At 33.7% G+C, this 13,530-nt stretch overlaps 1 protein-coding gene across 1 annotated transcript in view; it reads left to right on the top strand.

Moving 5' to 3' along the window:
- CSMD3 (CUB and Sushi multiple domains 3) overlaps window positions 1–13,530 on the top strand; it is a gene marked incomplete at its 5' end in the record, with an annotated part of 448,395 nt that overhangs the window by 157,225 nt on the left and 277,640 nt on the right. Inside the window, 3 exons of the mRNA XM_039219338.1 lie at window positions 323–514; window positions 7,645–7,783; window positions 11,560–11,747. Coding sequence (XP_039075269.1) covers window positions 323–514; window positions 7,645–7,783; window positions 11,560–11,747 — 519 coding nt within the window. The remainder of the gene's footprint in view (window positions 1–322; window positions 515–7,644; window positions 7,784–11,559; window positions 11,748–13,530) is intronic.

Here is a 13,530-nt window from a genome sequence, read left to right as displayed (position 1 = left end):
CAGTTATGTTCTCTTGGTCTGCAGCTTTCTGTTCATCCTCTGCACAATCTTTTCACAGGACATCTATTAATTTTCAGTAAATCTATTATTTACCTACTAAAATGTCATGTCGTTTCTTGAAACAAGTTAGCACACAAATCAACAAAACAAAAACAGTTAAAATTATTTTTTGTGCAGGCATTTAAAAAGCTGCTCAAGCATTTTTAAAGTCTGTTTTCTAAAAGCACATAGATATGAGGAGGGTTCTAAATCGTAAGGTCTGGAAATTTGAAATTGATTTTGGTAGCATCAAAACTAAAGATTTGTTTCTGTCTTTTGGTAGGTTCTGTTGCTACTGCATGTCGTGACCCAGGGGTTCCCATGAATGGGACTCGAAATGGGGATGGACGAGAACCTGGGGACACTGTTGTTTTTCAATGTGACCCAGGATATGAGCTTCAAGGAGAAGAAAGAATAACCTGCATTCAGGTAGAAAATCGCTACTTCTGGCAGCCCAGCCCACCAGTCTGTATAGGTATGAATTAAAGAACAATTAAAGTTTTATATAAGTATCAAACAATGCATAAAATGGGTATTGATGTTATTAAAAACAATATTCTAGAAATGATTCTATATGGGATCTAAGATTTCAGAAATATATGAATCTCCAAAAAATCTCAAAATTTTAAATGACTATATTTTTCCCCCTAATGAGAGAGTCCATAATTTCATTAGATTCTCAATAGTTTGATAAAAAAGAAGAAGGAGGAGAAGGAAGAGGAGAAGGGGGAGGGGGATGAGAAAGGAAAGGAGGAGGGGGAGGAAAGTTTAAAAGTTAAGGATCAAAGCTCTTAAAAAGTCTCAATTTTATCTACTCTATAAATGTAGTTTATCACTGCTTTTAAAATTTAAAAGAGTTGATTCAGATTTTACATTTAAAATGAGACATATTCATCTTGCCTCTCTAATGACTATTTAAGAAAGAAGATTTTATTGAATCTTAAGTTTAGTTTCAAAGCTTTGGCTTTACATTACATTTATTATTTCTAAAAAATATATGTTTTTATTTTGATGGTCTAAGGATTTGTAGCAGCTTGGTTCATACTTCCAGTATCTGCTTTTTGCCTCTATGCTCTGTTCTTGATTTCCAAGTTAGACTTAAGAAATTTAAGATACATATTATATCTCTATTGGTATGAGAAATGTTAGAAGAAAGTAGCTACCATCTTTAGAGTTAAACTTGCTATATAATCTATTTAAAATCTTGTTATTATTTCATTAAAATTAAAATAGTCTAATTTCAAACCTTTTACCTCAAGTGTTTTAGAATTAGTGTCATTTTGAATTTATAATACATTTTGACCAAAGTATGTTCTCTCTACTCAAAATTTTATTTCTTTACATATTCTCTCTTTCTACACTATAAACAACTTGAAAAAAGATCCCATATTCACTCCTTCATTGTTCATGGTCTTATATCAACTCATAAATACATTTTCAATGATCATGTTATAGTGATATTTTGAGGTACTGTTTCGTACCTCAGTCAGAAGAAAACAAACTCAAGCACTCCATTATTCGGATTTCTTTTACACTATCTTGTAACTTCTTATGCAAGAGTTGCAAGCTAAAATTTATTAGCCATTCAGTGTGTCCCAGGCAGTGTCCTAAACTTGGAAGATGAAGCAGTAAAACACAACAGAGAAGTTCCCTGTTCTTGTGAACTTATTTTCTAGTGAAATGAAAACTAAAAAATCTACATTTTTTCATCACATTTTCCATATTTTATATGTCGGCATTAAAAAAAACCACTTAATACACAAAGCAAGACATATTTAAAGGCTCAAAACAGGGAATAGGTAGTTCTAGACTTCTATAGAAAATGAGGCAGATAACAAAGTAAAAAAAACTTATTAACCAAAAAAGACTTAACCAAAAAAACACAAAATAAGGACATATATTGAACCAGTCAGATTTAGCCATATTTCCCCTTACTTTTCATTATTTAAATTAAAGACCTATGTTGCTCTTCATATATCACTACAAGATTCTAAATCATCAATCATTTACATTTACCATATTTACCACAACTACCCTCATAAAAGCAAGGAATAAAATACAGTTAAGAAACATTTTCACAGAAAAAGAGACTGAAACAATAAACTTTTCATTTGTTTACTATTCAGTCAACCTAAAAAATTCCAATTATAGAAATTAAAACACCACATTCCAAACAAGTGGAATTTGACTACCTCATAAAGAGAATCTTGGTGTAAAGAAAAAATGATAGAACACTACAGACTTACTGTAAAACATTTGCTTTATTATAATTCTTCAACCTCGTTAAAAGCATTGCTTATTAGAAGGCTATATAATGTCAAATGTTGTATGTTTAGAATCCTACGTTATTGAACAGCTTTATACTAAAATTCCAGAAACCAGTAAAATATAAAACATAAAGGATGAAAGAGTTTTGTGATAGGCTGTTATAAAATTCCAGCCTGCAAAATTCTTTGTAGACAAGAAATAGCTAGCAAATCCTAAATCTAGGGGGAAAAAATAGAGGACCATTAAATCTTACTTAAATTGATCAGGTTGTGGAAGGTTTTTGTATGGATTATGGTGCTGCTTTTTGGTAGGAAATGATAGCTTGAGGAGAGGATATGCATTCGAGCTTCTCTGAGGAAGAAAATAACCTAAAAAAATAAAAATTCTGAAAAATTGCTCAGGCTGCAGAAATCTTGACCTCTGAAACTGATAAGAAAGAACTCTATGATTGGAAATACTATGCCAAAGATTAAACTCTGAACTTTTTAGAAACTCTATAAGTCTGTGTCTCAGACTCTGGTGTATAAAGCATTTTGCTTGCATGTAGAAGTAGTCATCTTTAAGAGAGTTAATAGAATTCATTCCAACAAAATTGACAGTGTGAAGATTACTTTGACATTGCCAGAGGGAAAGTAGTTGCACTCCATATGAAGGTAAATAACAAAGACATTAGTGTGGGTGGGCTACTGCTAAAGTCAGTATATACAAATAAACATAAATGGGGTCAGAAGAATTAAGAAAATTGTAACATAGTTATCAGTAGTTGCCTGTGTAACTGCCTCTTGACAAATTACACTCAACCAATCATTAATGTCAGAATTACATGGAACCTCACTGAGAATTTAATTCATAAATCTATTTGACTAAAGGAGAATCTTATTTTGGATGCTTGATGATTAGATACATAAAAGTAAAATGCATTTTCCAAATGCTGTTTAAAGTTTAGTATATTTAAGGCAAAGGAAATTTTCTTTACTCACTGAATATTTGGGATATACAAATGTCAGATAATATCTCTGCTTGTTTCAATGGCTTTTGTAGATTTTCAAAATCAACTACAGCAATGAAATATATTGGGAAAACTTTGGTAAATAACTTAAATAATGAAATCAAAAAAAATTTTACATGGTCTTATGCCTAAATTATACTATGATCATGGAAAATATCCAGTAAGATACTTTAAAGTACATGTTATATATTTTCTTAGAAACAATTTCCCTATACCTTTTGTGATAAAAGATATAAACATATATATGGACATATGTATGTGTATAAAATTTCTGACAATTAAAAAGACCAATTTTCCCTATGATAAATAAGGAAAATTGAAACAAAATTGCTCTTCTAGGTATCCCCAAATTACATCTAATCCCACTACCTTGATGCATAAATCTACCACAGCACATAAAACAATAATAAAACAAAACTGATTGCTATCATTCTTGTTTTTTTATTTGCATCTACATACATATATACATTTGCCATTATTACACATGTTTTTCTAACTTTTTTTCAGATTCACATATAATTATGCAAGTTTTAAAGGCAAAATATGCTATTATTTTTTATCAATATACATAGCTACAAATTCAGCTATTCATTCATCCCTACTTATTTTTACTATTTGCAAAATCAATATAAAGAACCACTGGCAATTCCACAAACATTTATGGAGTGTGTAGTATATGCTGAATCCCAAGTTTAAAATAACATATAAGGCACAGTCTTTAGCTTAAAGATTAGTGATGAATGCAGACACCTGAATGTAATATTTAAATAAATATGGTCAGGGAAGTGATCCAAGATAGAGGTGTTATGCATGCTAAAGTAAGTTGAAGAGAGCTGAAGTACAGCCCAGATTGGGATATACCAGGAAAACTTTCTGGAGGCACTGATAAATCTTGAAACATAAGTAAGAATTATATTAAGTATAGAAGAGGGGAAAAAAATCATCAAAAATAAGTAGCATGGGCAAAGGCATAGAAGTGCCAGAATAGAAGCATTTCGATAGAGTCTGAGTGTAAATTATGTGTCCAGAGTAGTAGTTGATAAAATTGAGAAGGTTACAAAGGTCAGATAATAAAAGTTACACTAGAGCTGAAGCATTATCGTGTAGGCAATGTGAAACAACTGTATGCAGGAGTGTATGCATAGGCATAGTATGATTAAATGCTTTTTATTGGGAGAAAGATGAATTGGCAGAAACCCGGGGCATGAAAAACAAGAAGTCATTGCAATAATTCAGTACGCAGATAAGAATCAGATCTAGAAATACAGTAATAGGCAAAGAAAGAGGAATAGGTTGAAATACACCTATGAGGATCTATAAGGTAGAGTCTTGGTAGTGTTTCTTAATGGATTAGATGCATGTATATAGTGAAGAAAAGAGAAGACTCTTAGCTTCTAGTTTGGGAATATAAGTAGATGACAGTGCTAATAAAACAACTTAGAATGCAAAAGAAGAAGTAAATTTGAGTTGAGTTTCGAAAATGTCAGATGTTCTGTGTTTTATGTGCCTACAGGCTATCAACTAGAGGTAGCCAGTAAGCATTTGGGCATATAGCTTAGAATTGAAATACCGAATACTGTCAACATGGAAGAATGTAATAGAGCAGAAATTAGAGACAACTAGGCAAGAAACTCAGGAGAATATTACAAGATGAAGAGGAAGAAGAGACACCTGGCAGTAAAAATGAGGTCTGTACAAAGACACTAAAAGAAAATTAGAAGTGGAGTTCCAACAACAGGGAGAGTGAATTTAAGGTGAAAGCCAACTCTGAAGAATGGCTACAGATAGGAAGAGAAAAATCAAATGAATCCATACAAAACTCATTCCAGGGTAGGCAAAGAAGTGAATGTGTTGGGACACGGAAGCTGAGGGAGATAGCAGTGTTTGGAGAGGAACTGAGAGGGAGGAAGACCCTAATAAAGCCATGAGAGTCTGTAAGCAACAAAAAAGGTTATTGTGTCTCTGTAAATATAATTTAACAGAAAAACAATTCTAAACCTGAAGACACATTTTCTCGGGGTAAATACTTTGGTGTTTTCCTTTGAGATTTTTTCCTGGTGATGACCTGCTTTGCTAACCAAGTTAGTCTGCCTATCAATAAATATAGCACCCAACTGAAGAAAGAGCTAATGAGATTATACCTCCTTTTCAGAAGACTTAGTTATATTTTTGTTTAAATATAAATAAATAAGGAGAGACTTTTATTCACAAAGAACTATTGCAGTGTTCATGTTGAGGGTGAACCATTGTAATAGGGATAACAATGTGACCACAACATCTAAAAGTATCTCAGGAGTTAGGCCAAGGGGATTCTTCTCATATACAGTGGAGCACACAAGGCTACAAATAACCAGGTATAGGGAAGTGGGATGAAAGTGTGGCTCAATCTATCAGTAGAGCAGAGAATGATATTTTCCAAGTCATTGGAGTTGTATGCTGGGTCAAGGCTGGGGATGGGCCAAAGTTCAGAGGCCCAGAGGAAGGACAAAAGCCCAGCCAAGGTTTGGTTACAAGTATTTTATTATGATTAATGAGTGAATTCAGCTACTCATTTGAGTCAAAGGATAGTAATCTACAGAATCTTATGACATGAAAATAAAGGGGCTTATTTAAGGGGTCCCATCTAATACATAAATGAGTTTTATCTGAATCATATGGGAAAGGGTGGTTCTTCACAGCAAAGCCATTTAACCAAACACAAAAGGGTGAGATTTCTTAATCATTGGGTAAAATTCAACATTTTTAGTTCAAAAATAAAAGGTGAAAAGAAATAGGTCATAAGGAACTTTGTTTTATTTTTTGGATGAAATAAATCTGAACATGTCTGTAAAGAAAGGGGATGAAGCCAGAGAGATTATAAGTGACACAGAAACCAAGATTCCAGAGAAGGAAGAGAGATTATGTGATCAGATAGAGTGTGTTATTCTGATTAACAGGAGGGACTCTTTATCCTCTGGTTGTGAAGAGAAATAATCACGGGACATTGAAATTTGAAGAGGGAAGACTACAGAAAGTTGACATGTTTATGTCTAATCATTTGATAAGTTCCACATAGATGTGTAGGCAATAGGGAAGCAATGGTAAATATATCAAGTCTGAGCAAATAAATATCCTCACTAAAGTGGGAACTGAACTTATCTACTGTCACTGAGACACCGACACAAAGGGAGTGGAGGGGTGTGGAGAAATATAATAGTGGACATCCATAATACAGATGGCAAAAATTACTAAATTATAGTGATGCCTTTGCATATCTAGATGCAGGCAAAGAACAACGTTCTGAAATATTGCCTCTAATCAAAATTCTCCTTCTTCCAAAACCAGTTTGGTGCTGTCAGAATAATCCAAAATGCCTTATAACTGAATGGTAAAATTTATGTGATAAAACTGTAATTTTAAAACACAGATAGGTGAATGTTAATGTGCTAATTATGCTTATGAGACATCATGAGATCATGATCTCAATCTCTCTCTCTCACTTGTGTGTATTTATATCCCCACTACCCCACTCCACAACTGGGGCTCTCCATATCTTCATGTCTCTATTTTTTCTGAAGCTGCCAATTCTGTATATTATTGTCTTATCATAAACTGTTATACACAGACTTCAACAATAATCCCTTAAAGAATCTATTCCCTGAATTTCACTCACAAGTTTTTAAGCCTCTTCATTGAAGTGTTACAGAAACCTCTGTTTGGGACTGTAATAACTGTAGTGTCTGTCTATTTTCATCAGGTGAGATAACTAGAATTTAGGGATATGGTAATATTCAGTATGAGCATTTTATTGTAAAGTGCTGGAGGTTCTCAGATAATTATCCATTCTCATTCATTCACTCTTGTCAAAGACTCTTTCTCCATAAATACATTTAAGAAAGATACCAAGAAAATGTGAAAATGAGCCAAATATCTCGTAGCCCATTATTTCACTTATTAGAGCTTTTATTTTTATTTGTTTTGCTTCTTTTTCTTGCAGCCTTCAGATTTTTTCTTAGCAACCATGGGAAACCATCTATACCTCTCTTCTCAATGCTTATCTTTTACATGAAACATAATAGTAATATAAAGAGAGAGAAGTGCACATGTAATTTCTTGTCTTTTGAAACCAGCAAAGAGGCTAAATTCACTGCAATCATGTACATATGTATTTAATATTTTAATGGTCTTTCTTCAAAGACAATGCCATATTTTCAAGCATCCAAAACTAGAAAAAGTCAGGTCTATATGAAACCTTCTAAAATTTTTTAGAGAAGCATTTACACAAACAACAGATAGCTAATACATTTCATTATTCACTTAAGGGTTTTGTTTGTTTGTTTAAATTAAAGCACCCTGTGGAGGCAATTTAACAGGATCTTCGGGCTTCATTCTTTCGCCAAACTTCCCTCATCCATATCCCCATAGCAGGGACTGTGACTGGACTATCACCGTCAACACAGACTATGTGATCTCTTTGGCATTTATCAGGTGAGTTCCTGTACATTTCTATATTTTTAAAAAGTCTTGTTTTTAGTTACTTTACTTTAGCATTCACACTAGGCAAAGTTTTGTTTCTGTATATGACACTTTAATTAGTTTTCATTAATTCCAATACCAAACTTAACAATCAACACTTTTCGAAGGCTGTGTAATAGTATAGATGCTAGTGCAGTTCTGAAGGCTAGTAGGTGAGCATCTTCACAAGATTTCAGTGTGGTGGAGGGGCGCCTGGGTGGCTCAGTTGGTTAAGCGTCCGACTTCCGCTCAGATCATGATCTCACGGCTCGTGGGTTCGAGCCCCACATCAAGCTCTGTGCTGACAGAGCCCCACGTCAGCGTGGAGCCTGACTTCAGATTCGGTGTCTCCCTCTCTCTGACCCTCCCCTGCTCACGCTGTCTCTCTCTCTCTCTCTCTCTCTCTCTCTCAAAAATAAATAAAACATTAAAAAAATTTTAAAAAATATATTTCAATGTGGAGGAAATACGTTAAAAGTCGAGTGGTTTATTGACTCTCATGAAATGTGATCTCTTTATAACCTTTCCTCTTTCCCGGTATTTACTATCACTACTTCAAAAAATTCAATTTTTCCCAAACCTCAATATTAAAAGGTCAGTATTTCCAGAATTTTTTCTCCTATTTGTGTACCACCTAGAATCTTTTTGTAGCCTCTAAATACCCATATGTGCAACATCACTATTAAGCTTATGAAAACATATATTCTACCTATTATTTTTCTGGTGATCTCATTAAGTCAAGTTGACAAAGAAGAATTTGATGAATCACTCCCATATGATTTCTCAGCATAACTTGTCTCATGAAAGAGCTTTACGACATGGTGCTCCAGACTTTGCATTTGTTGGTTAGCAATGCCAGTGGCAGGGTAGGCTTAGTACAGAAGTAGTGGAAGATGCAGCCTCCTGTGTGGGAAAGAAGGCAGATAACTTTGAGCTCTATCACCACCACCACCATCTATGATACCTTGAGTGCATTATTTTTTTGCAATGAACCTGTTTCTTCACATGGAACCAATACCAATTATCACAAAACCTGGCCTAATGCTTTTTCTTAATATTTCTATGAGAGGTATCAGATAGCAGCAATTCAAAGAGTTCCTAAGTAGAAATGTTCCTAACCTTCAGTGTCCAAGACTGATGTATGTTGGCTATAGTAACACAGCCTTTCCTTCTGCCAGTATGTTCAAGCTGCTTGGAATTTATGTAAAATATTAAAGTTAAATATTTACAACTGGCTTTAAAAATTAATTTGAACTCATAAAATCTTGAAAAATTATAACTGTGCAGACTTCCTATTTTTTAGAATTTGCAGTGATACATTGAAAATTGGTAATCACAAAATAACAATAATGATGTTAGTTATGTGCCAGGATCCAGTTATAAGACAATTTGCTGAGGTTACTATACTCATTTTTACAGTTGAGGAAATGGCAGTATAGATATTAGATATGCCTATTTGAATAGTACGGTGCCTTTGTAGACTTATAAAATTATTGTAGTTCATAAATGAGTGGTAGGAGGCTGTATTAGGTGAGATACATGACCTAAATTTTATTTCCAGCTGTGTCATTTATTATGTGACCTTAGGGAGATCACTGATGTTCAGGCCCTTAGCATACTCATTGGGAAAATGGAAATTACAGTCCCTTCCTTGTACCACAGGATTATTGACAAGACCAAGTTAATATTTATAAAACTGCTTTGTAAAATAGGATGTACTGTTAGAATGCACTCTCCATTTTTTTTTCCAGGAAAAATAGTCATTACAGCTAAGATTCTAAAATTTCCTTAAAAATATTTCTTTGTTTTACTCTCATTTTTAAATAAGTTAAGAAACAATATTTTGAAGTATTTATTTAAATCTAAACTAGAAATTAAAAGAAATGGATTGCAGTTCATTGTTAAATAGACTTTTGGGGCTTCTAAGTATAATGCATACCCTCATATCATTTATAAAGCACCTGTTTCAAGTGATTCTGCCAACAGTGACATAGATGAGAAAGTTATAATACTGATCAAATCTTAATATGGAAAGAGATCAAGTTCAGAAAGTTTGTGTTTTATCCCAGAAGAAGGGTAGTAAGCAACAAAAGAAGGACTTCTCCTCTGATTTCTGCTATATTACAGCAAAAATTACCAAAATTTAGGCCCATATCCATTTCTCATATCTTGAAAGCTTTCAAGAGTAATTGATTTACGGGGCGCCTGGGTGGCTTAGTCGGTTAAGCGTCCGACTTTCGCTTAGGTCATGATCTCGCGGTTCCTGGGTTCGAGCCCCGCGTCGGGCTCTGTGCTGACTGCCAGCTCTGTGCTGACTGCCAGCTCGGAGCCTGGAGCCTGTTTCAGTCTGTGACTCCCTCTCTCTCTGACCCTCCCCTGTTCACGCTGTCTCTCTCTCTCCTAGAAATAAAAATAAAACATAAAAAAAAAAAGAGTAATTGATTTAGATGTGTGAAGTTACGCTGAATAAATTATAACAGAATAGAACAATGTGGTGGTCCCCTAATTTTCTCATGGTACAAGGTCCCTTATTTATGGAAAGTTTGGAAATGTCTACATTCTACCAGTCCTTCTTCACCAACATTTATGTGCAAGCAAAGTAGCTGGATTTCTCCCTTATGCATGCCCATGAAACAGATTAGAATTGTTGTGGAAACTTAACCTCTATAAATCCAGTAGATTTGGAAAGAAAATTTCTTACCTAACCAAGCTTCTTATTTATATGAAAAGATGATAAACCTGGACAAGATAGTTTCTCTATTGATGGATATTTAACAATTGCAAGCTTTGCTGGCTTTATTTTATATCATGAACTTGTTGACTTTTCTTAATGAGTCAAATGGGTCTATCCTTTTCTCTGACACATTATGAACTAGGTAATAGAGAAACAAATGATTGTTTGTCTTTTCCTTTCCGAATATGGGGCTTCTATAATCATTCTGGGACAATTCTCATACTTTTGAAGGTTGTTAAGGCAAATTTATTATGCAAATTCTACAATTCAGAATATTGACTTGAATAACTTACCTGTTAAAATGTCCTTATTCACACATTATTTGATTTTGACAAACAGTGTATAGGTTTGATTTCTTTTACATAAAGTTCTAAAAGAAGAAAATACTTTTACTGTCAGGAAAAATAATACCTAATACAATGTGCAGTACTTCATTTGAGTAATTTAAATGTAAATTTTGCATTTCAAACTTTTGCTTGAATCCGATATGTAGAGCTGAATTGTAAGCAGCAAATATGCTTGTAAATTTTGAAGTTCAAAGCAAATAACTTTGCTTTGACAAAGGAAAAAGAGGTTAAATTTTCATGATGCAAAATATCTGGATGAAAAAATTTTAAATTAGATGTTGTCCTCCACATTTTATTGATATAAAGTAACTTACATAAGGATATGTAGCTAACAAGGGCAGAAACAAGGCTTGAACTTATATCTCTGACTTCAAACCTTGTGCCATTTCATTAGATAAACTGTCTTACTATCATTTGTATTCCCTGTAGACACAATGCCAACTTAGAAATATTTGAAAATATCAAGATGTCCTTTCTCTTTTCTACTGTTTTAATATTCATATTCAGAGTGTTGTGCCAGGTAACTTTTCAAATTGGCTTACTTTGACAGTCTGTTGTTATTTTTAAAGATGTTGACTGAATGAATATATGATTAAGTGACTATTATACTTAATAACTTAGCAATAACCTTTACAATTCCTTTTCTCTTTCTCTCTCTCTTTTTTTAGTTTTAGCATAGAGCCAAATTATGACTTCCTCTATATATACGATGGACCAGACAGTAATAGCCCACTGATTGGAAGTTTTCAAGACAGCAAGTTACCAGAGAGAATAGAGAGCAGCTCAAATACCATGCATTTGGCTTTTCGGAGTGATGGATCTGTTAGTTACACTGGATTTCATTTAGAATATAAAGGTAATTGTGGACATTTGATTTTAGCAGCATGATTCAGAGTGTATTTTATACAGGAGATTAATTCTGTGTTGGTCATTTTCGGTGATTAGTTACATGTGTATGTATTAGCGCAGATTACCTACAATTCATCTCACAGAAAAACTCTCAATGTAGACGTTTTCTATCAGTAGGAAGGAAATTAGCATTTCCCTAATTACTACCAAAGGAAATGTATCAGGGAAACAAATTAGCAATTAGTAGATTATGGTAGTTTGGTAAGACCACAAAATATTTTTAAAAAGAAAATTTTTGGAAGCAGAAAATCCATTCACATATGTTCAAAGATTACTTTCAGTAATAAGGAGAACAAAGTATACTGATAATTGCATTTTATAAAATGTCTAAAAATATTTAAAAGTATCAATATTCAGAATAGGGAGAATAAAATATAGTGATAATCAAAATATTTTAGAATATTTTTACAAGTATTTAAATAAATCAATATTACAATGCCTATGGATGTGGGTTTTTTTAAATGTTTATTTGTTTTTGAGAGACAAACAGAGAGAGTCTATGGGGGTGGAGAAGAGAGAGAGGGAAACAGAATCTGAAGCAGGCTCCAGTCTCCGAGCTATCAGCACAGATCCTGATGTGGGACTCAAACCCACGAACTGTGAGGTCAAGACCTGAGCCAAAGTTGGACGCCCAAGTGACTGTGCCACACAGGCGCCCCAATGGATGTTTATAAATATATTTTTCTTAACTTTTATGCTCAATGACTATAAGAATAAATAAATCTTAGTTGTTTAAAGTTAAAATTTGTTTCTTAATAATTGAGTTTATGAAGGATATACTAATAAGATAATAATTTATCTTATTTTTAAGTTCTAAAAATACACATTTTGGATTTGTTGCCTTTTTGCCATCTTGCCTTTTTGCAATATGAAATATTTTCAATAACTGAAGATTATACAGACTAACAAAACAAACTTCAAAGTATCCACCATCCACCCAGACAAATGTTTACATTATGTCACATTTGCTTCATATCTCTTTATTCTTAAGAAATATAATTTCATATATACATGGAAATTCCTTTTGTATTTGCCGTGGAATAAGGGTATGTCTCTTCAGGTCTATCAAAAGAAGTAAAGGTAGATTATACAACTTTACATGACATGAGTTAAGGAAGGCTTTTATAGGGAACTGGAAAACTCACATATCAACAATATATGCATGCTTGGAATCCTCCAATATCTCCAGCAAACTTTGGAATTTTATGCCAGGGTCGAGTAATCTCCTGGACATGGACATCATGTGGGTTTCATTACAGTGGCAAGGTTGAGCCCTCTATGAGTCTCTCATCTCATCTTTCCTCTCAAAGGCAATTTTTAAAAAAAGACCTTCTCAGTAGAAGAATTTAGAACGTGCTTGATACCAGACGTGAAGATTTGGGTTTCCAGCTATTTCTTGGGGCTCTAGGCAAATGATAGCCCTAAATTCTCTGGAGAAGCTTAGGTCTAACAATGGATTAGGAAGCATTGCTCTTATGCCAAGTTGAACTTAAGTATCATACCAATCTCTCCATGCGGAAGAGCCTCTCCATGCTATACATGACCCAGCTGACTATCCAGGCAGACTAATAATGAGCAATCAAGACTATTTTTAGTCCTACCATGTCATACTGTGTCCTACCTGATAGTACCCTTCTAATTCTTAATATGGTACTTATTTTTTCCATGCATGTATGCTCGTAGGTATTTTAAGGTATTCTTTTTTTAATGTTTATCTACTTTTGAGAGAG

The sequence above is a fragment of the Hyaena hyaena genome, unplaced genomic scaffold (assembly GCF_003009895.1).
Source record: "Hyaena hyaena isolate Hyena2069 unplaced genomic scaffold, ASM300989v1 scaffold_809, whole genome shotgun sequence".
NCBI lineage: Eukaryota > Metazoa > Chordata > Mammalia > Carnivora > Hyaenidae > Hyaena > Hyaena hyaena.
The sequence above is the reverse complement of the archived record's forward strand: the minus strand, read 5'-3'. Positions and strand labels throughout refer to the sequence as shown.